This window comes from Helicoverpa zea, chromosome 3 (genome assembly GCF_022581195.2).
Source record: "Helicoverpa zea isolate HzStark_Cry1AcR chromosome 3, ilHelZeax1.1, whole genome shotgun sequence".
NCBI classification, from domain to species: Eukaryota; Metazoa; Arthropoda; class Insecta; order Lepidoptera; family Noctuidae; genus Helicoverpa; species Helicoverpa zea.
This window is the reverse complement of record NC_061454.1, coordinates 325,670-347,219: the sequence shown is the minus strand read 5'-3', so window position 1 is coordinate 347,219 and position 21,550 is coordinate 325,670. Positions and strand designations below refer to the sequence as shown.

Sequence of the window (21,550 nt, the reverse complement as noted above, 5' to 3'; positions counted from 1 at the left end):
TGCACTTGGCTTTCTATTTAAGGTCAGGTTTTGCTTAGCAATGGTCCAATAGGTATTACATCTATTCGTAAGACAGTTTTTTTTTAGTTTTTTAAGTATTGAAAGTTATTCGGTAGCCAGTTGCAAAACGGTGCAATGAGCTGCGTCTCGTGCTATAAATCACTTGTGTGATTCAGTCAGTCGTTGAATTCCCTTTGTGAAAACTATTTAGAGCTGCAGAGATCAGCAACTAACACTTTGTTGCCATTCTCCAAAGTACTTTTATTACAAAGTCCCACCTTTAATTTCCAAATCAGACCGTCAGAACACCCACTCATCACGTCGTCGGAACAATCCCCATAATACTGAGATACTGAGTAATTCCTCGTAACGACTACATTACTGAACTTTATCGCCGTGACACACTGCGACTGTTACTCGACTAATAAAATTGTAATAGTCGCTCTAATGTGTACCGGCCTTTAAAGTGCGCATTTGCAAGTACCCGTCGTAAAGGAAGGTAAACAGAAGGATCATACAGGCAGGTTTTATGATTACTATGTAAATATGACAAATGGTTGGAAATGGTTCCAGAATATAAAAGACGACTGAAAGAATACACACAGGTTTTACGAGTATGATACAGTCTCTTGACCTGCCGACAGTTATAGGAATCATTTTAATATTTGTTGGTTTCTTATCACTTAAAAAAGCATGTGGTTATTCAAGAGTAAAATACCAGACAACGAATAAAACTCCTCTAGAAAACCTCTTAACGGATCGCTAAAACAAATCTACTCGGCGACGTTAAACTTCGTAAGTAATACTGATTTCCTTTCACTAAGATTTATGTTTGTCGGTATAATTCACAAGTTCAGTGCAGTGAAACTTCTGCGGCTTTTACTTTATGTGCCAACTTAAGCGACACTTGGGTTTAGTGTACACGCCTTTTTCGCTCCAAATGTACTTTTTATGTTAAAAATGTTAAGGAAATAAAAGAGTTGTGTTAACGAAGTTTCAGCTGTTTGTGTTAATTGTGATGTATCTTTGTTGAGCCCCACTGGGGTCCCGGTGGGGTCCCGGTGTCCTCACTGTACCAGGTTTAATACCTGACATTATTCTAATTTATTTATCCGTGTTTGCCATTTGTAGAGACTTTAAAATGAGTTAAATTACTTAAAACGCAATATATTTGGGATGGTACCCATGTTTTGTGACGACTGGCGAATGATAACATTGTTAGGGACAATTCCGGTTACTGAATCGGATAGATCAAAATAATGAAGCTGTAAAACAATACTGCATGCCTTTTGTGAATCAGGATAGTGATTTAAAAAGTTTTTGTGTTCAACAACTACAGCTTTTGTATTAAAATGAACAAAGGACAAAAATGCAGTATTAAATTAGACACAGAAACATGAGACTTTTACATATATGAATTGACTTTTGCTGATGGTTGATGACAAATTATGTAGGTATAGTTATTAGGTACCTGTACTTTGACAAATAAATTCATTACAATTTCAATACAATTACTGGCAGTTTTCAGATCAAGGTATTAAAGTACTATCAACAACAATAAGTTAAACTCTAAAACCAATATCAATGAGAGCAGTATCTCTCGGCCGCAGCCTCCCCCTCCCCCCCGCGCAGCCGTCGTCCCGCGGGCATCGAGATGTTTAAACAACTTTTATTGCTTAACTAGTTGAGACGCGCGGCGCTGTCTGACAAGCTTTAATGACTGGTTCTCTTGCCATAGTTCAAGAAATAACTTATTGGTTCAGGTGTGATTAGCGAGAGATTATACGTTTTTATTAGAAGATTTTTTTGCTATTATTTATAATTCAAGCTATTTAAAAATGTGTGTAATTTACTTAAACCAAACAGCAGAGCTCATCAAAACATGCCATCATTTTCGATCCAGCAAAACTTGTAATGAAGTAATAAACTCCTGTCAGTTACTTTATGCGTACATCATTGAATGTTCACGACAGTAAGTAGACATAATACACATCTTTGTCAAGTCAATGTTCCCTCACAAACTACGTACCAACATTATTTAACTGTTGAGCACAACAACATAATAAATTCCGTTTATTATTTTCTCCGAGATAAGGGCGGAGATAATATAAAAATCTGTCGCACGTATCGTACGTATCGCACGGATCGCACGCATCGCACGTATGGTGAATACAGGTTTATTTGCACGCGGCCCGGCGTTAAGTGTTGACGAGTTTTTCACGAGAAATTTACGCATAACATGTAAATTTCCTTTATGTTCCCCTTGTGTGAGATGACGGGATTTAGGCGGGGTACATGACAGATTCTGTTTATATATATTGCTTTTATTTTTGAGTTAGATAGTATTGTTTTAAATTAAAGGTATAGACGTTGTAATTGGTAAGTCAGTATTTTGGGGAATCGGAAATTGAGGAAGGAAAATAATAAAGATATAAACTTATTTTCAAGGTACTTAATAAACAACTTTCAAGCATTGTTCCTTAAATATTACCTGTCGACTTTCGCATTTACTGTTCTATTTTTATCTAGGTTTTAAATATAATATCCGTATCTTCGTAAAATATCCCTTTGTGTAGGTAAAATTATGAGTCAAAATGAATGTCAGTAGCTTTTTAGGCAAATGTGGCAGATAAATTAAATACGAGCACATGTTACATAAATCTTAGCCCATATTTCGTATGCAGCCAGCCTAAATCTCACAAGAAACATAATACGCGTAGAAAATGTAACATCTTATGAGAACTCAAAGAGGCGATAGGTCGGATGTGCAAATTTCACAAATTCTTACTTGTAACGTGAAACAATTGTACTTTTTGTACCTTAACTGGCAATTTTACCGACTTCGGTAACGCTTCACGGGGTGAAGTAGCTCCACATGACATGTATGTGCATATATGTTAGGTGTGTGAATGTGTGTGTGTGTATGTTTCTGATATCTAAGGAGTTTGGCATTGGGTTTTGTTAACGTCGTGGGAACGGATTCATGAAGTTTTATGGAACAGATTTTAAAACAGGTGACTTTGTACTCTTGTGAGTGTGTCTGTGTTTGTAATGAGAATCTGGTTTCGGTTGATAGGAAACGGGTTAGTACCAGGGTGATATGTGCCTGAAGGTGTAGGTACCTGTTATAAATCAACAGAATAGTACTATGATCTACTTTATAAATATGAATATAAATTACTTTATTCAAAGCCTGTTTCTTTGACATCCTAAGTAAACGGATTCTATCGAGAGCCGTTTTATCGGATTAAGTAAATCGATTTAGTATGATCGTTTTGTTCTATCTCTGAATTGAAAGAGAATATTAATAAGACACGATACACCGATATCCGAGACTGCAAAATATTAAAATAATTTTCGTTGCATATTCAGCAAAAGTCTATTAAAATTTTTCTCACAAAACCACAGCTAATAATAAAAATGTTTGCACAAAAAACCGCAGGCGACAACTAGTCCACAAAGTAATATAAAACACGAATACAATTGTGAAATTGAAACACAATTGTAGCAAATATTAAAGTTGCATTCGTAGCAGCAACTGCTACGGCTACGGGATATTGCAAATACGTGCTACAAATGGTGCTTGTTAGCTACGCAGCTACGCCGCTACGGAGCTACGCCGCTACGACGCTACGAGCGTAGCGCTCTGTTGCTTGTATTCGTGTTGAGAATTTGATTATGCAATTTAACTTTGAGATATTGTATGAGATTTTTCTTGGAGTTTTATTGATATTGGAGTAGAATGGATGCAGGCTAGTTAAATGTATGCTTTACTTTGCTTTAAGTTGAAATAAATGCGAAACACAGCTTATTGAAAGTACCCAATTAGTTCATGTGCCAGATGAAAACTGCTTATAAATGAAAAATGAAATCTCAGGTTCTGACTAAATACTTACTAAGTTAATTAATTACAAAATCTGAGAGCTATATTATAACTTTATAGTAAAATGAAAACACAGAGAAAAAATGTAGAATGTATTGAATGTGTATGGTTTGCACGGCGAGTGGCTGAATGGCGCTGATTACTGATCAGCCCCATTGACCGGATTACTCATTAATTTATCGAATAATCATTAATGAATGGAAACATGCACTCAGTATCGCTCAGTATTCCATGAGCGAGCAAAATATTTTCATTCTCAATTTTCATAAATATGTTATGAGACCCGCCTTAAAAATATCATTAAATAATCGCAGTATTTAAATTAGTTTGATTGAAATCTATTCTATAGAGTGGCATTATGTTTTCTGCTGGTCTTAGAATATTAACACGATAATATATGTATTATTTCAGATAAATTAGAAACATCAATACAGTTACTCATTTCTTTAATTTTGCACTCCAGATAAAGTATAATTACTAAAGCACTTAATTTTCTCTACTCTATACTTGAAGCAAACTTTCCTGATATCACAAGAAAGTTATCATTTACATCTGAAATATTCAACATTAGGTACTTTGTGAAACTGAAAACAATAACATCGTCCATATCCCCCCCCCCCCCACTCACGCAAGCTCTGTGTAACTTTCAAACAATCTCATTATCCCTATCATTGATTTTAATGAAAATTATTTACAGCTTCAGCACACATTAGCAGCTCTTTATTATTACCGATCTGCTTTGCAACTTCGCATCCGGCCAATTACATCCGGAAATTGGAAATTGGAATAAACTTCAAATTCTTTATTCGAGTTCGCATAACTCACAGATATCGAAGACTTTGTTATATACTTGTTATTGAGTTTCTTTCTTGTTCTGTTGCGACGATGAACACAATTTGTGGTTAAATGGGGTAAACGCCATATTGTAGCGTTAAGTACCGTGTTTTAGGGTTAAATTCGCGGTTTTAGTAATGGCTGTTCTTGTTTCACATGTTGAATATACCCTCGTATCTATGTACAATTTTGTGCATGTGTTTCCATTGTAAAGTTACATATATGAGGAAGTTTTAAGTAAGTGTCAAATAATTCGCGTAGCTGTCAGAGTAGCACAATCAATCAATTATTAATTGAACAATAACAACAAACAACACTTAGAGCCCACTGTCTCGAGATGTATCTCGTGTGTATCTCGCCATCCATCACGCGCCGCGGAGGACCAATTACTGAGGCTGTAATTGAGTGTCGCATCTTATCGCTACCCACGACGCCTTATTAAAAAACTTTCAGCTTTTTTTTTATTAATTTCTGTGTTTTTTTTTTGAATTTATATATATATTTTGTTTTGTTGGATTTTTGCGGGGTTTTGTAACAGGGAAGTGATTTTCTTTTGTGGAAATTTTGTGTTTTTGGTATCTGTCTGTGTGGGTTGTATAGATCGTGTCGTGAACTGCCTCGTGGGTCTAGCTGTCGCAGGTGCGGCTGCTGAGCACGAGGTCTCGGGTTCGATTCCCGAGTCGGGCCGAAATCGCTTTGTGGGTTTTAGAAGACTTTCACATAGCAGCCCGGAGCCTGGAAGGTGGTGATTGATACACCCGTGCATCGGAGAGCACGTAAATGTCGGTCCTGCGCCTGATCTCTTTCCGGTCGTGTCCGATTGCCGTCCCATCGGGCTATGAAAGTTAAGGAATAGTGAGTGCACCTGTGTCTGCGCAAATGCTCGTGCACTATAATATGTCCTGCGCAGTTGGCTAATCTCCTTACATGAGAACAGCCGCCGTAGCCGATAATCGGCTAGGAGAACATCATAGATCGTGTTTTAACGTGATTATGGTATTTTAATTAGGGCTTAAAATAGACTTCTTTTGAGAATAGAAATCTTTTGTCTTGTATTTATGAAAATATTTTGACCATTTTTTACCAGTATAGTTTCTAGAGTATTTTACAAACATTATTGTCGATTCAAGATTGTTCAAGTACTTACAAGTTAACTAATACGATCAGCCGCGTCAAGTGTAATGCGATTTCACAAGTTCAGTGCATCGAATGCTGCCTCCTCGGCGTTGCAGCGTCAATATGTTGTGCAGGCAATGTTTAATGCATTACTTGCTGTTTCAAATGTGTTAACTTGAAAACAAGGTAAAACAATTTACCTTTCATCGAATTATGGCATCAAGTTTTATCATTTTACCATTTATACTAATGTAATAAAGAGGGTTTTTTGTACTTTGTGGCCTAAAGGCGCCGAAACTACTGAGCTGATTTAGAAAATTCTTTCATTGTTGGAAAGCTACACTCTTGTCGAGTAAAATAGGTTTAATATTTTATCAGGGTACGGCCAGTACCCAGTAGTAGTTCTCACGGGACGCGAGTGAAACCGCTTGAAAACGGCTAGTGTTTTATAAACTTTGTTGAACTGTTGGATACACGGTTATACTAAAGTACATAAATCATAGCAGAAATCGAGGACGTCACAACTTATTTCAGCTTTTTGATCGGCTTTTGTGGAGTTTTCCCACAGCGACCATTGTTTATACATTGTCAAATGTTAGATAGACAGTGTTCACACAAAAATCGAAGAACTAAAAAACAAAATCTCTATTTTATATTCTGTAGACATCAAAAACCCGCATGCACTGTCTAAACTAAAACATCTTCCATTAGAAACTTAGCCTGAAGTAGAATACAATTAGTTTTACGCGAACACGAGGTACAATCGAAGGCAGTCAATATTGCCTCACTCGAATTGCACCAAGTTTGGGAACAAAGTACAGTCGCGAGCAATTTGAGACCTCGCGAGCATGTATGCTCTCAAATGCTTGCTTTTGAGCAAATATTTTCAATAGATCGATGTTACTGCTAAAGGTAATTGTCTTCGCGAAGTTTTAATGTTTGAGACGGATTCTTCAAGTGTAGGTAAATGTAGATAACTAACAGTAGCCTGTTATTTGTATTTGTTTGTACAATATGAAAACCAGGAGATGCTGTATTGTTGACAGTGATAACATTGCAGGATCAATATATTGCTTAAAACCATATAGAAAAACTTTTAATATTGTGACTCTGTCAAAGTCCGACCCAAAAGGACAATGGGCACTTTGTATGGGATTTGGTACCCGCTCCAACAGTAACGTATGATATATCATTAGAAAGGTATTTACGTAAACAATAATAAAAACTATGGGGCTTGCCTCAATTAGCTGTCCGATCCGAGTAACGATAAAAATTAAATCGACATAGAAACAAGCATGTCATCCATATATGCAAATTCATTAAGAGGCATATGTCGTCAGTATAATAATTTTAAACTCAGTTAATAGACATCTTAAATTGTTTGAGATACACTCTATTATAATCTAAAGGTTGTAATAGTCTATGGAGTCATACTACGGAAACACAATCGTCATCTGATTTGACAAAAGTTCAAAACATTTCTGAAAACACAACTAATCATTTTAGTTACATACTATCTATAAACATACTGGCTTCCATGTACCTACACATTATATGAAATAAAAAAAAAACCTGTTATTAAAACACGATAATCATTAAACATTAATTGATTGTAAATACTGAAAGACTTTCATCAAATACATAAGCTATATTCTGCGTGAACTGCAAAGGTTTGCACACAGACTTTTTTTAAAGCAGTGGGCAGGCAAACATTCTAAGAAGGCCAAATTCTTGTTTTTTTTTTACTTTACCAGTTTTTATTCAATACAGTTGGATTTAAGAACTACATCTACGTTGATGATTTATGAACATTATACATTCTATTAGTCGATGTCACGCGAAATGGACAAGGAATTGGGACTAGTCGTCATAGTAAACATTTTTTGGCTTGCCAAGACCTACGCAATGGTACTAGAATCAACACTGTTGGACAGGGTACCAAAACGCCCATCGTCCTTTGAACTTAAAGTGACACTTATAACTAAAAACTCTACAGCAGTCTAACCATTAACCTACAATCTTTATCTACATCTACATTTGCAACGTGAATGTAAATCTGTTTGTAAGTAGTTGCTAGAACTCGCTAATTAATACAGATTATGTGTTCCGCCCGGCGGTGCAGGATACATCAGGTTTATATCGTGCTGTTATCCGCTACTAAACTACAAACAAACTATTGATGCTTAGAGGAGTTGTAAAATGGAAGCCTGTCAGATCGTAGCGCCTAATCTCTAATATTCTGTATTTTATGTATTATGACTGACTACAACACTCTTCTATAACAAGCGGATCCCTAGTTTTATTTGGAACCGTGCAAATAGTGTGACTTTTCATAGGGGCCTGCTAAGGCCTATTTGAAATAAAAACATTTGACTTTTGATTTAAAACATGCAAAATCACAAATAGGGAAGTCACGGGATTTATTACAAAAGAGCTTATCACCGTTTTTGTATTTCCCTAACCCTCTTCAAAAAGACATCATCTTTCTTTGAGTATCAATTTTAAATTGCAAAAATATTCCAATCTTACACTCCGATGAATACACACCATAACTAGGAACCAAAAACGAAAGAACAAAAAGCTTGTTGACAGAGTTATAGGCATGGCCGCCATTGCACGAGTTCCGACCGACGCAACAAAACACGCGCGTCGTGCGTGCGGCGCGACCGGTGCGACGCAGTTATACCTCAATCAACAGCGGATTCCAAAACTATTTTCCATGAAGGTATTGTTTTTGTGGGAGTAAGTTCCTGTGGCAATTCGAGCAAAATGGAATACCAGTTCTTCCATTGTGATAGTTTCGTTGATGAATTAAAACCACATCATAATTATGTGAACAAAATCTCAGCGCTCCTAAAGCGGAATGCATTTTTGTTGTATAGAGGTGGTTTAATGTGGATCGTAATATTTCTCTCTGCGTAATAAATTCTATACAGGCAACATTTTTACCTCCCTTCCGCTCTTAAGACTTAGCAAAGTAACAGAAAGGACGCAGACCATAATTTAGTTAGCAACGGCAAAGTTGTCACGTACTTCCATACCTTGGAGAAGAATGCTGCTACCTTCGAGTATGAAGCCTCTATAGAGCGCTGTTGTTGACGTCAAGGTGGTAACTTAAGCAAACATAACAATTTGAATCGATCAAACGGTTTGAACTAATATTGTTAACTTTTCCTGGAATGTTCACCGATGAATGCTTTTTGGGGCAGGAATTAAGTAGCTGCACAATTATGTAGGTTTTTTTAACAAAGTTCGAAGTTAATGAATGCCAGAACAATTCATGTCTGTTAGTATCTTGATTATGCGAGAAACAAGACCAAAAAGATTTTTTTCTCATTTGTAAAGTTCGTTTAATTCATACGCTAACCTGTCCCCTTTGAGCCCCCCTCACCCCTGGCCCCTCGGTCCTCCTGTCAGATGTTTTATTAAGGAGAAGTTTAATCACACGCCCCTCGCGACTAACTTGAGGAATTTCTGAATTAACTTGTGCTAGTAATGAGAGGGCGAGTGTGCTGCGTGAGTCCCCTATGTTTATGATGTTCATGTTATGATAAATGGCAGGAGTTCGCATTGCTATTAAGGTTAGTTAAATACCGTGAATGGCTCCATAATGTGGTCGTGTTGTGGTGTGGGAGTCAAATTAAAACGTAATGTGTTACCATGCCTCAAGATCGGTTTTAGACAGCGAATCTTTCACTACGAGTATTCCATTCTTTAATTCATCCTTCGATGATTCCATCAATGTTAAACGAGATAATTTCAAGGAAAACATAACAATAGACCTCGAATAAGACAGTAATAGTTACCTACTTCAATAGGCCCAGCTGACCTCAGTACAATATCGAATAGAAAGAAAGGATCGATGCCAATTAGTGTACGAATATCGGTGGATTTAATTTATATTTTATTGAACAATTAAAAGTCTGGGGCTGAGTCTCGGCTTTGAGATTGATTATTTGAGATACCTATTGTCTTTGTGACTACAGATTACAGTTTAAAATCCAATAGAAGCTTGACAATAGAAAACACAATAGATTAGATGAAATTAATTTTGAGTCGGTTATCGAACGATCATCAATAGCTATCTACTTGGAACATATTCCCGAAGTTAGAGTGAACTGAACAAGCATCGATGTTTGCATGTAGATAATGGTATCTCCCGCCGAGAATTCAATAAACCGCTCTCTCATGTAAAGATTAAACTTGAACAAACTTTTCAAACCTCCCCAGATGCTGATTGGATCAAATAAACGTAACTCATCTCGTGTTGACGCTCTTAACATGACGTTTTAAATATGTTTTGACAGACTCGGCTGGTTTTGTTAGAAGTTCTCCGGGTATTTGTTCAATGTAAAGATTAATCTAGTTGTACCTACTTACATATATCAAAAGGAGACTTGGTTTGACCTCGCTTATCTCCGGGTTGGATTAAAAAATATATTTTTGCGTTTCTTTCTTGGAAGGTCAAGGACTTTTTAACCTCATGACATAACCCTACTCGTGAGGAGGAAAAGTCATGTCCAAGTGATGAGGTGCATAAGGTCAGAAGTCACCGAGGGGTGAAATCGTTTGGCATAGCAAGTTCTATGTTTTAAAATAAAGAAAAAATTCTTGTGTGAAGGAATTCCGGCCCCTAAATAAATTTTCTTGGTGAAAATAGTGTTTGTGTGGAGTGAGAGTGAGATTAACGACGACTTTTATTGTTTCCCCCGTCAACGCTCGCGCGCCTTTGATGTATTTATTCGGGCAACTATTACTTATTTTATGGACTGAAAACTTTACTAAACAATATGCGAGATGATGTTTTTTTATTTTTTTTATTGATGTTATTTTAGGGATAGAAATGTAAAGGGTAATAGTGTTTATTGTAGGTAATAGAAAGATTCGTCAGCAGGGCCGCTTTTTCTTTTCATTAGCAATTGCGGCAATTATACACAGGAAACGTTTGATGACGTCTCCTCAAATGATGGTAAAAGTGTTTGTGTTTGTGCATTTTAGGCATTCTATAACTTAATGAATATGTCCCTTAATTCTCGAGTCAACTTGAAACGTTTCATGCATCTAAATATGCTACAAGTACACCCAAGCCATGTTACCGAAGTAGCAAGTAGTAGCGAAACAACAGAGGTAAGATAAGCACATTGGAGCACATTGGGGCATATTGCCGGTTCAGTGAAGTCAGCGCCCCTGCGGGTCGCTTAGTGACCCATAAATCGCTCGTACGACTCGCACGACATTCGATGTACGGTCGGTTTAAGTGTAAGTAAGCTTTACGTGTGCAGTTTTGGTCTTCCCATGTTACATAAAGTTTATAGGTAGATGTCAATGTTGTTCTTATAGCTATAGCTGCTACATTCATACAAATAATAAAAAGGGACAAACGAAATGGTAATATCAGAACGAGTGTTTTTTGGATAATTTGTATTACGCTGTTTTAAGTGTTTAGGGATTGTTCGAACTGATTAAGAGCTAATTTATTAATTTAAACAGTACCTACCATTATATACCTAGGAATACGTTATGAAAATCTGTTGGCCAGTTTTCATTGTACCTAAATAGTCTAGAGTTGAGAAATGTTTAATCCTATAAAGCGTAGTTAAGTAGATAGCTCTATATATAGACTTGCACAATATAATGGCGTGAAGACGGTTACAGTCTAGACAAAAGATTAGCTAGGTTCTTGGAATTATTCGTCCATGTCCTCTGAAGTGTCCACACGAGTAATCTCGATTAAACATTGAGTTGGTAGTTCTAGATAGGTACAGTTTTAGTTTAGACAATGCAATTAGTTAGAGTATTTATTATTATAGGTTAGGTGATCATTCGTTAAATAAAAACCTAGTATAGGTAGATAGAACCTACCAATTCTATCCAAATTAATTTTAGTTTTTCGAGGAACACGTAGGTAGTACGTCGTCCAAGTACCTAACAAAACTTAGTAGTGCGTAAATCGGAATGGTCTTTATTCGAATATTGTGAGTAGGCTTACATTGTGTAGGTACGTATGTAAGTATAATCACTGGAATCTCTTAATCTAGGCTTTGTGTCTGTAACAAAATAGTACAGCATAGGTGTGTGCTAACCACACAGAAGTTTATCTCTTTACAAATTGGAACATCCAATAGTTTGTTCTTAGGGAATGTAGGTACCTACTAAACTATTGAATGATATAAATAATGATAACGTAACGTAAGTCTTCGTTTCATTGAAAGGACGGTCACCGTTCTATGGACGAAGACCAAATATCATAGACCAAAACGCCTCCTAATGATATATTTAAGATGAGTCCACAATCGGAGGGAGATATACCTATATCTACAAGACAGGGTTGCTTCTTCCAATTTAAAATGCTTTTAAACTTCTTCGCATGACTTATCAGCACATATCGATCAGCATTAACAGTGATATTAAGTTTCTTCCTCTACGTATGTCTTCAACTTACTGTCAGTTACCAAGGATTAGGATTTATGATTAAGAGATAATGAATTGACAACGTATCAAACATAAACACAGTGATTAACACCTCATGAAGTTACCAATAACGGATGAGCCGTTTAATCTGGCAACCCTGTTCCGGGATTATTCGTTTAGGACACGTCGCGCCTTTGGCACCGATTTTCGGCCAGCAATTAGTGATGCGCATCAATCGCACTTTGGGAATTACGGATCAAGTGAAAAAAGGTACCAATGGTTTGCTTACCTTGCCTCGTACGGAAATTAAGGTGATGATCCACTAAACTTATAGTTTTAGCCAGCTTAACAGTCTCGGAATGTTTTAGTAGCATGTTTTTGTATATCATTTCATTATATTTTTATTAGGCGGTAGGTTAGTTAGTAATTCCTTACCACATTTAGTTGTAGTAGGTATGTAATGTAATGGTACAATTTATTGATTTTATTTGCCATAATTTTCTTTTCCACATAGGAAAAATATGTCTATACTACAATTTTATATTTTACAATTAAAGGGAAACTCATTGACACAGCTTATTTGTGTGGGGTCATCATCATAATGAGGTGCGAACCGTTATAACATTAACAAATAAATCAATAGCCAGCCGATACGCGAACCGAATTGATGCTAATTAGTTCGCTTGTTAGACTCGGCAAACACCTAAATTGTTGTAGTTATTCGCTTCACGCATACGGTATGTTTAGGGCAGTGGTTCTTAACCTTTTTGACATGAAGGACCACTTTAACTAAAGTTTGTCTTGTCGGGGACCACCTCATCGGTTTACCTATAAATTAGCACTCATTTCTTTATTATTTATCAAAAAAAAAACTGAATTTTTGGGTCAGTTCTACTCAAAGCTAAACGCATGTCGGCAGTTGTGTAGGTAAGCAAATGCAAATAAAGAAAAACTTGCCTATGTAGTTTCCAAATGCGCGAGCGAAGCGAGCGCGAAATTTTTAACGGACTTAAACCAAATATTACGTAAAATGTAGCCCAAACGCACTTATTTTTTTATATCTTGACAAATGCAAAAATAAGGGCATATAGTTTCTGAATACGCAGCGAAGCGAGTGCGAAATTTTTATCGGACTTAAAACAAAAAATACGTAAAATTTTGCCCAAACGTACTTAACGTTTTGTTTGTTGACAATGCAAAAAAGGGCATATAGTTTCTGAATACGCGAGCGAAGCGAACGCGAAATTTTTATCGGACTTCAACCAAATATTACGTAAAATGTAGCCCAAACATACATTTTCATGAATGGGGGGACTAGGTACGACACAACCGATATACGTCCACGCGAAAACCCCCGCTCGCAATTATAAGTCGATAAAAATTAAGTTAGATAACGAATAGCAACGTCGCGAAACTGAGCTTCGCGGACCACTTGGAATGCCTCCAGGGACCACCAGTGGTCCGCGGACCACCGGTTAAGAACCACTGGTTTAGGGTGTAGTCAAATTGAGATATAATGGGGATCAGTGTTTATGAAATTGATATGTTTTAATTAACTGAATGAGTCTTTTAACAGTGTGCTTGCATGCCCAGACATAACTATCCAAGGTTAATTACTAACTTATACCTACATATAATTAAATTCAATATCTTTTAACCACATAACAATTATGGTACCTAATAACCGATTTGAGTGATTTAAGCACTGATGCAATTTGTAATCCATTATCTAAAGCACCCATCTATCTATTGCCTATCTATGCGCTGAGCTTATAATATCGAGAGCTATGCACAATCCAAATATTAATCAAGTTGTAATATAGCGCGCTGTTCCGACAGCCAGCCGGCACTAGATACCGAAGTTATTATACCCTCGTCTGTAATCACCAGGCGTTTTACAAGATCTATTGTATCCGCAATACTGGACCTCGCTAATGGACGGTGGAACCTATTAAATCCTGAAATTGATATACCAATTTGTTACGTAGCCCTATCGTACCGATGGATATTATGCCCGTTAAGATTCATCGTCAAAACTAAAATATTTCTCAGAAAAATCGTGCAGTGTTGACTAAAGCTAAACATTGTTCGTAGGTGACATAAGCTATGGATATTGTAAATTATTTACAAGGCCGGGTTTAGTGCGGCCTGTTCTGAGCCAGCTTTATAGGCACGCCGTTAGACTAGCCGTATGCTTCATAATGGCGGCAATTTTCTTCCATATTGCTGAGATACACTTGGGAGTGACGAAATTTATGAACAGGAGTTTGGTGTTTGAGCTAATGTTCAAGTGCTATTTGAATATAGTTCAGTACCTTGTACTGTTACAGCCTTTTTATCGTCCCACTGCTGGGCACAGGCCTCCTCTCACATGGAGAAGGATTGAGCATTAATCCTTGTACACTGACATTTTATTTTTAGTGTAAAAAGACATTGTAAACAAACTACGGATACCAATGTTTTCTTTAAAAGTAGGCCAACGCATTTATTATTACGTTACAGAACATAAATAACTACCTTATCAGTTTTGCAATTTCTGCGTGTTCAACCTTTATCACCCTTTGTGGAAACCCAAATTCTTTCAATAAGTTACCGTGCCCTGTTTTTCTCTAAAGATTTTATGTGTGAAAGCAGCTATTTATAAAGATCAAAGGAAAATCGTCGTCTACAAATCTAAGGCAGCATCGAGAGCGGTAACGATAGGCAACATTTATCTCCGGTGCCGGCTGTCACCGCCGAGGCTCATAAACGCGGGTCTGGCAGTCGTCAGGTGTGTTGCGGTGAGCCATCCGATAGCCCGACCCTCGCCCGGATCGCTTGTCGATACTGCTGGCTAATCGCTCCCCTGGGCGACCCTCGTCGGCGCACATTAGCCCGGCCCGCTTTAACGACTCGCTGTAAACATAAAATCGTTAAGATTTCATACCCAACATCCCTTCTGTAAGTTTCTTTGAAGTATTTTCATTTTTATATGCACCCAAGGTGCGTGGGAGATGTGAAAAGGCTCCGAAAGTAATTGACCCAGTTTCCGCACAAAGCATCGAGTGTTGACGTTCAAGCGTGTATAAGTGTAATAGAGTGAGCCAGCGTCGGTTAGCCTGCGATTGTTTGTGTGTCGGCGACATCAATAGAGATTGATCGAATTGTATTAGTCGCCCAATCGCAGCGTGCCCACAATTTGTAGCTTTCAGAATGACGCTTTTTAAACTAAAAAGTTATTTTAAGAGGATTTTAGAAATTGCATCTTAAAGAGAAGTACAATTCACAATAGACTTACCTACTACCTGCGGGTGCGAAGAAGTGGCCCAAATCGTAAACAAGACTGCATCTACACTTACTTATCGTAAACATACAGTCCAATTTACAACTTTATTGAATCCACTTTATATTTCCGCTCATTTCTTAGAAAACGTTGAGGCAATATTGTATAGAAAAATGTTAAAGCGCTCAGCTCAATCCAATTTCTTGTACTTATAAGCCTAAAATGTTTTGAAAATAAACGGAATACCTACGTTTCAATCGGAACATCCAATACACAAAATAATCACGTTCCTTACTCGGAGTGACGCAGACGCTCGTTCACTCACCGCTTCGCTCGATGGAATCCATTCACTCGTTCATTCGCTCAATCATTCACCCCACTTGCGAGTGGATGCATGCCTTTATGCAGAATTATTGAATTTCCAAATCCACGTAGCGCCCGACGACGCGAGGCGCGCAGACAAAAATCCATTTGGCAAATATTTATACGATTAACGATGAGGAAGGCACTTAATGTTCATAATAAGTTTTGAAGCGTGCTCTTCATTTTGATTTTGCCTCATAAACTCACCGGGGAAGGTGAAATCTTGTTAATTTGGTAAGTTATTCCTTCGATTTAATTTAACGCTGTTACTAAATCAGCTCAGAGACCGCCTACACGCGCTTGTTCCAGAACAAACAAATCGGAATATTTTAAGACCCATTGCTGGCTGGGTAAAGGCTTTTATCTGAAATAGGTAGTCAATCAACACGTAAGCAACATCTGAAAACTCATAAGCAGCTGCAATAAGATTCACTACTTTCAAGTTACAATTATAGTTAGGTATGGCCACTTTCGTGTCATGAAATAAACAAACTGAAATCCTTAGCTCCTCTGACTTAACAAATCAGTGCCATCAGGTAGTATATAGGGAGAGTACCTACATAGGAGGAACTATGTAAGAGAGGACATAGGAGGAGTGTGTAAGAGAGTACATGAGGGAGTAGATAGGGAAGTAAGAGTACATAGGGAAAGCACAAAATGAAGTACATAGAGAGTGTAAGTAGGTTTATAAGGGAGTGCATACTACGTAGGGGAGTTCATAAGGTAGTATATGGTCTTTATACTATCCCTACTTACTCAGACGGGAACTAAACAAATGATGCTCTGAACCTTATTTATTAAAGCAGACAAGAAAAAAATATGTCACTTGATCTATTTCGTAACCTCGAAAATAGAAGGCCGATAGCAATAAAATAAATTTTTAGTTTTTAAAATTTTATTATATTTTTAAACAATGCGTTTTTTTAAACAAATTCCAAAATAAATAAACCACTAAATAAACCCAAAATACGATCCTAAGAATATTAGCAATCTTTTTTTTTTACTTGGCAACACCACCATAAGGTTTCTGTCAAACAAAGACACGAAATGTCAATCGAGCAAAACCCCGCGATGCTCGTGTAGCGTCTCTGTTTATTTTAACGTAATTGTTTTACGTAATTACATTTCTGGATAAGTGAAAAGGACTATTAAAAGTGTTATCGTAATCCTTCAACATGTTGGTGTTATTCGAAACCTCGGCAGGGTACGCCATATTCAAGGTAATAATCAACACGTGTGGATTCTAACCTATAAGCTTGAATGCGTTTTGTATTTTGGAAGAAAAACTTTGAATTTACGCATTAATACCGTGTGTTAGAGTAATGAATATGTCCAAGATGTATTCATAATTAAGTTTTAATTTATATTTTTGCGGAAAAGAACCTTATCAACAATGTTTATTATGACCATGAGTTCCATATACAAACACGTTTTCTATTCGCATGATAAGTAGGTTAATTTCTATTGCACAATATCAAACTAGCTTAATTCACCTCTATGGCATATTTTATTGATTCTCACTCGCCGAGAATATTTCATAGCCTTTGCGGATGTAGGAATATTAAGTACGACCATTCTTATACAATAAGGTTTATCTATTCGCTTGTAATTGCTACTAGGCGGCTCCGTGATTAAATCTGAATGCCTATAAATACATGAGTATATAGTTATTTCTCATCCCGGTAGTGTGATGGATATTGGTACATTGTTTGATAACAACAAAACTTGTATAACCTCATTCTTTATCACTTTTAGTGTAAACATTAATTTCATTTACAAAACTTTAAAATCCTATTACTTTTAACACTTGGGTATATTCACACATTGTCACATTGGGTGTTCACACATTTTCTTCTAATAATATTATGCAAATGGTGTTTGTGGGATACCAGTTCAATACTATTTTTCTTGCTTTCATTTGAGTAAAAATGATAGACAACCATTACATTATATTTAAAAAAAATCATATTTCAACTGAGTAATTAAATTTTACAATACAATGATACTTGAAAAGATAAATTTTGTTCAGTAAGCTTTCAGTAACTGTTTGTCTGTGTTATATTCAATGATTTGTAAGTACTTAAGAAAACCCACTGACAGAAATGTTTGATTGTTTTTAGTATATGGGTTATTTATATTTTGTTTGTTTTGTTTTAGTTACTGGATGAGTCCAAGTTGTCACAGATTGATGACTTGTACCAGGAGTTCAACACACCTGAAGGGGCTTCTTCTGTGTAAGTTACATGATAACTCTTAATAACTCAGTTTCTTTTATAATGTTGAATTTATCATTACTTTGGCAGATTAATTACTTTGTGTGATTTGAGTTTTGAGGTATTGTCAAAGTATAGATTTCATTTTTTTTTTTAATAATTAAATTTGTCATTAGATTTTTGTTTTAACTTGCCACATTTCCACAGTGTAAAACTAAAGAACTTCATAAAGTTCGAGGATACAGCTGAGGCCCTGGCAGCCACCACAGCAGCTATTGAAGGCAAAGTCTCCAAGCCATTGAAGAAAGCCCTCAAAAAGTACATCAGCAAGGAAGTACAGGACCAACTCCTTGTAGGAGATGCCAAGCTCGGCAGTGCCATCAGAGAGAAGTTTGACTTGCAGTGTGTGTCTAACAACAATGTGCAGGAGCTGCTCAGATGTATCCGCTCACAGATGGACAGCCTCCTTGCTGGTCTACCAAAAAAAGAGATGACAGCTATGGCCCTTGGTCTTGCCCACTCACTCTCCAGATATAAGCTGAAGTTCTCCCCAGACAAGATTGACACAATGATTGTGCAAGCTCAATGTCTGCTAGACGATTTAGACAAGGAATTAAACAACTATGTCATGAGATGCAGAGAGTGGTACGGTTGGCACTTCCCCGAACTTGGGAAAATCATCACAGACAACACTCTGTTTGTTAAAATAGTCAAATTAATTGGTACTCGAGACAACGCTTCACAGACAGACTTATCTGACATTCTGCCTGAGGACCTGGAGGAGAAAGTTAAGGAGGCAGCTGAGATCTCCATGGGCACAGAGATTTCTGAAGATGACATCTTGAATATTCAGAATTTGTGTGATGAGATCATTTCCATAACAGACTACAGAACACATTTGACAGATTACTTGAAGGCAAGAATGATGGCCATGGCACCCAATCTAACAGTGTTGATCGGCGAGCACATAGGAGCTAGGTTGATTGCTCATGCTGGTTCATTAATGAATTTGGCGAAGCACCCTGCTTCAACACTGCAGATCTTTGGAGCAGAGAAAGCTCTCTTCAGAGCCTTGAAGACAAAGAAAGACACACCTAAATATGGTCTGATCTACCATGCACAGTTGGTAGGTCAGTGCAGTACTAAGAACAAGGGTAAGATGTCGCGTATGTTGGCTGCTAAGGCTGCGCTGGCGACGAGGGTGGATGCCTTCGGAGAGGATGTGACCTTTGAGTTAGGAGCTGAACACAAAGTCAAGCTGGAGAACAGACTGAGGCTGCTAGAGGAAGGCAACCTTAGAAGAATAAGTGGAACAGGCAAAGCTAAGGCCAAGTTTGAGAAATATCAGAGTAAGAGGTGGGTGTTCCACTTTATTATAAACAACAGTTCTTCCAAATGATGGCTTCATGCCAAACTTATGGCTTCTCAGTATTTATTTCAAACTTGCAACTTGATATTCAAGATATTGGATTTTATGATAACTTTTTTTCATTCTGAGTCAGTTTTGTCAGCTATTTTGATTAATTACGATTCTTTTTTTTGTGACTTCAGTTGTTCACTTTCAGTTTAGAAATAGATGAAACAACCATACCCAGTCCCACAAACTATCGGTATGATTTTTAAAACTGTACCATGCTTCACAGTGAGGTGTTCCAATACCAAGTGGCGGGTGACAGCACTCTGGGCCAGAAGGCGGTCAAGCGCGAGCACTCTCCTGATGACGACGAAGCCGGGCAGGTCTCCTCCAAGAAGATCAAACTTGAGGATGGTGCTAATAATGTAAGTGCTCATTTATGCATTTCAATATTCTTCATTCATTTTCAGGCTATAGAAAATAAACATGATTCTGTGATTATTCCAAGTTTTTCTAATTAGGAATGATTTCTGTAAATTAGTTATGTAATGAACCTCATTAGATTGTCGTTTTATAGGACACTTGCTTTCACCAGCGATTTAACCTGCCTCCCGATGGACTTACTTCCTGCATATAGATAGAAAGTAATTCAGACATTATCTCATAGTTTCATCAAAATACATATTTGCGTTTGCGTGATTTTAGTTTAGTTTTTTTATTTAGTTTGACCATTTCTTCTAGTCTTTCTGTTACTAGTTTCATCAAAATACATATTTGCGTTTGCGTGATTTTAGTTTAGTTTTTTTATTTAGTTTGACCATTTCTTCTAGTCTTTCTGTTACTTTATTTTTCTTATAATTTCATTCATTCATATAAATATTTTTTATGTCCAAACATTAACCCAACCTCCTCTCCATAGGTCACACCGAAAAAAGAAAAGAAAATAAAGTCGGAAGAGGCAGCAGACGAAAGCCAGGAGGCAGAGCCAGTATCAGAGAAGAAAAAGAAAAAGAAGAAGAAGTCTGAGGGCCAGCCCTCCGAGGAAGCTGAGCCAGAGCAACCCACTGAGGAACCCAAGAGTGAGAAGAAGAAGAAAAAGAAACGACAGTCACAGGTTGAAGAAGAATAGATAACCCACCATAACAGCGGATTTCAATAAACTATACATTTGTAGACTTGTTTTGATAAATTGTATAGATTATTGATATTTGCAGTAAGTCAACATAGTAAGTTTTAAAAGAGTACAGCCGATGCTTTTTTCCTACACATTACGGTGATCGGCATCTTTAAATAAATGCTAACGTGTAAAATCAGTGACGATACGGGTACTAAGAGTACATAATAAGTAGGAAATGTATTGTGAGTTGTATCTGTGGTTCGGCCTGGTCGCTGTGTTCGTTACGAGTTATAGTCTGTAAGCGAGAATGTATTATTATAACTGTGGTTATAATAAAAGATTTATATTCATAACAGAACTTTTTATTTAATATCATATAACACATTCATTACAGTACTTTTGTCACTACTCGTGTTCCCGGAAAGTTACATTAACATACTAGAAAAATATATTCAGCATGTTTTGATAAAAAATACCTACAGATATTTTCAATGTTAACATACCATATTTTTCTGTACACGTTCAAGCTGAAAACCAGTTGCTCTCTAGGGCAATCACGTGAGTAGATACCCAAGTCAAGTCTTATTAGGTATCCAAGAAATATTGTCTAATCCTTACATATTAGGTAACCTGAAAGTGAGTTCGTAGACCCGCAAAAATAAACTAAACAAACCATAAAGTAAGTACCCAATATTGTTGCAAACATTCATGTAGGTATCTTTCTAGAAAAGACATGAAGCAACAAAATGCAGTATCTCAAGTTAGGTAAAGAAGTCGTAGTTTGCTAACAGCGGGTGTTGTGTGCAAGTCAACAGGCCGGCTGAGCCAGCTTATCCCACAATAAGTGAGGCAAAGCCGGGGCCCCAACACGCTACGCCACGCCAACATAATGGACGCGGGTTAGAGCGCTAATGTGCCGCTTCAACGGACACAGTTTGGGATTTTTACTAGACTTGCTGGTTCATAGATTTCTGGTTTAGTCTTGGATAGGGATCTT

The 21,550-nt window shown here is 37.1% G+C and overlaps 1 protein-coding gene across 1 annotated transcript; it reads left to right on the top strand.

The window, feature by feature from the left end:
- Window positions 1–16,904: 16,904 nt before the first annotated feature.
- Window positions 16,905–20,906, top strand: LOC124646035 (nucleolar protein 58). The gene is made up of 5 exons (XM_047186051.1): window positions 16,905–17,089; window positions 18,027–18,103; window positions 18,290–19,438; window positions 19,726–19,861; window positions 20,356–20,906. Exons 1-5 carry the CDS (start codon window positions 17,045–17,047, stop codon window positions 20,563–20,565), a joined length of 1,617 nt encoding a protein of 538 aa, XP_047042007.1. The 5' UTR covers window positions 16,905–17,044; the 3' UTR covers window positions 20,566–20,906.
- Window positions 20,907–21,550: the final 644 nt, after the last annotated feature.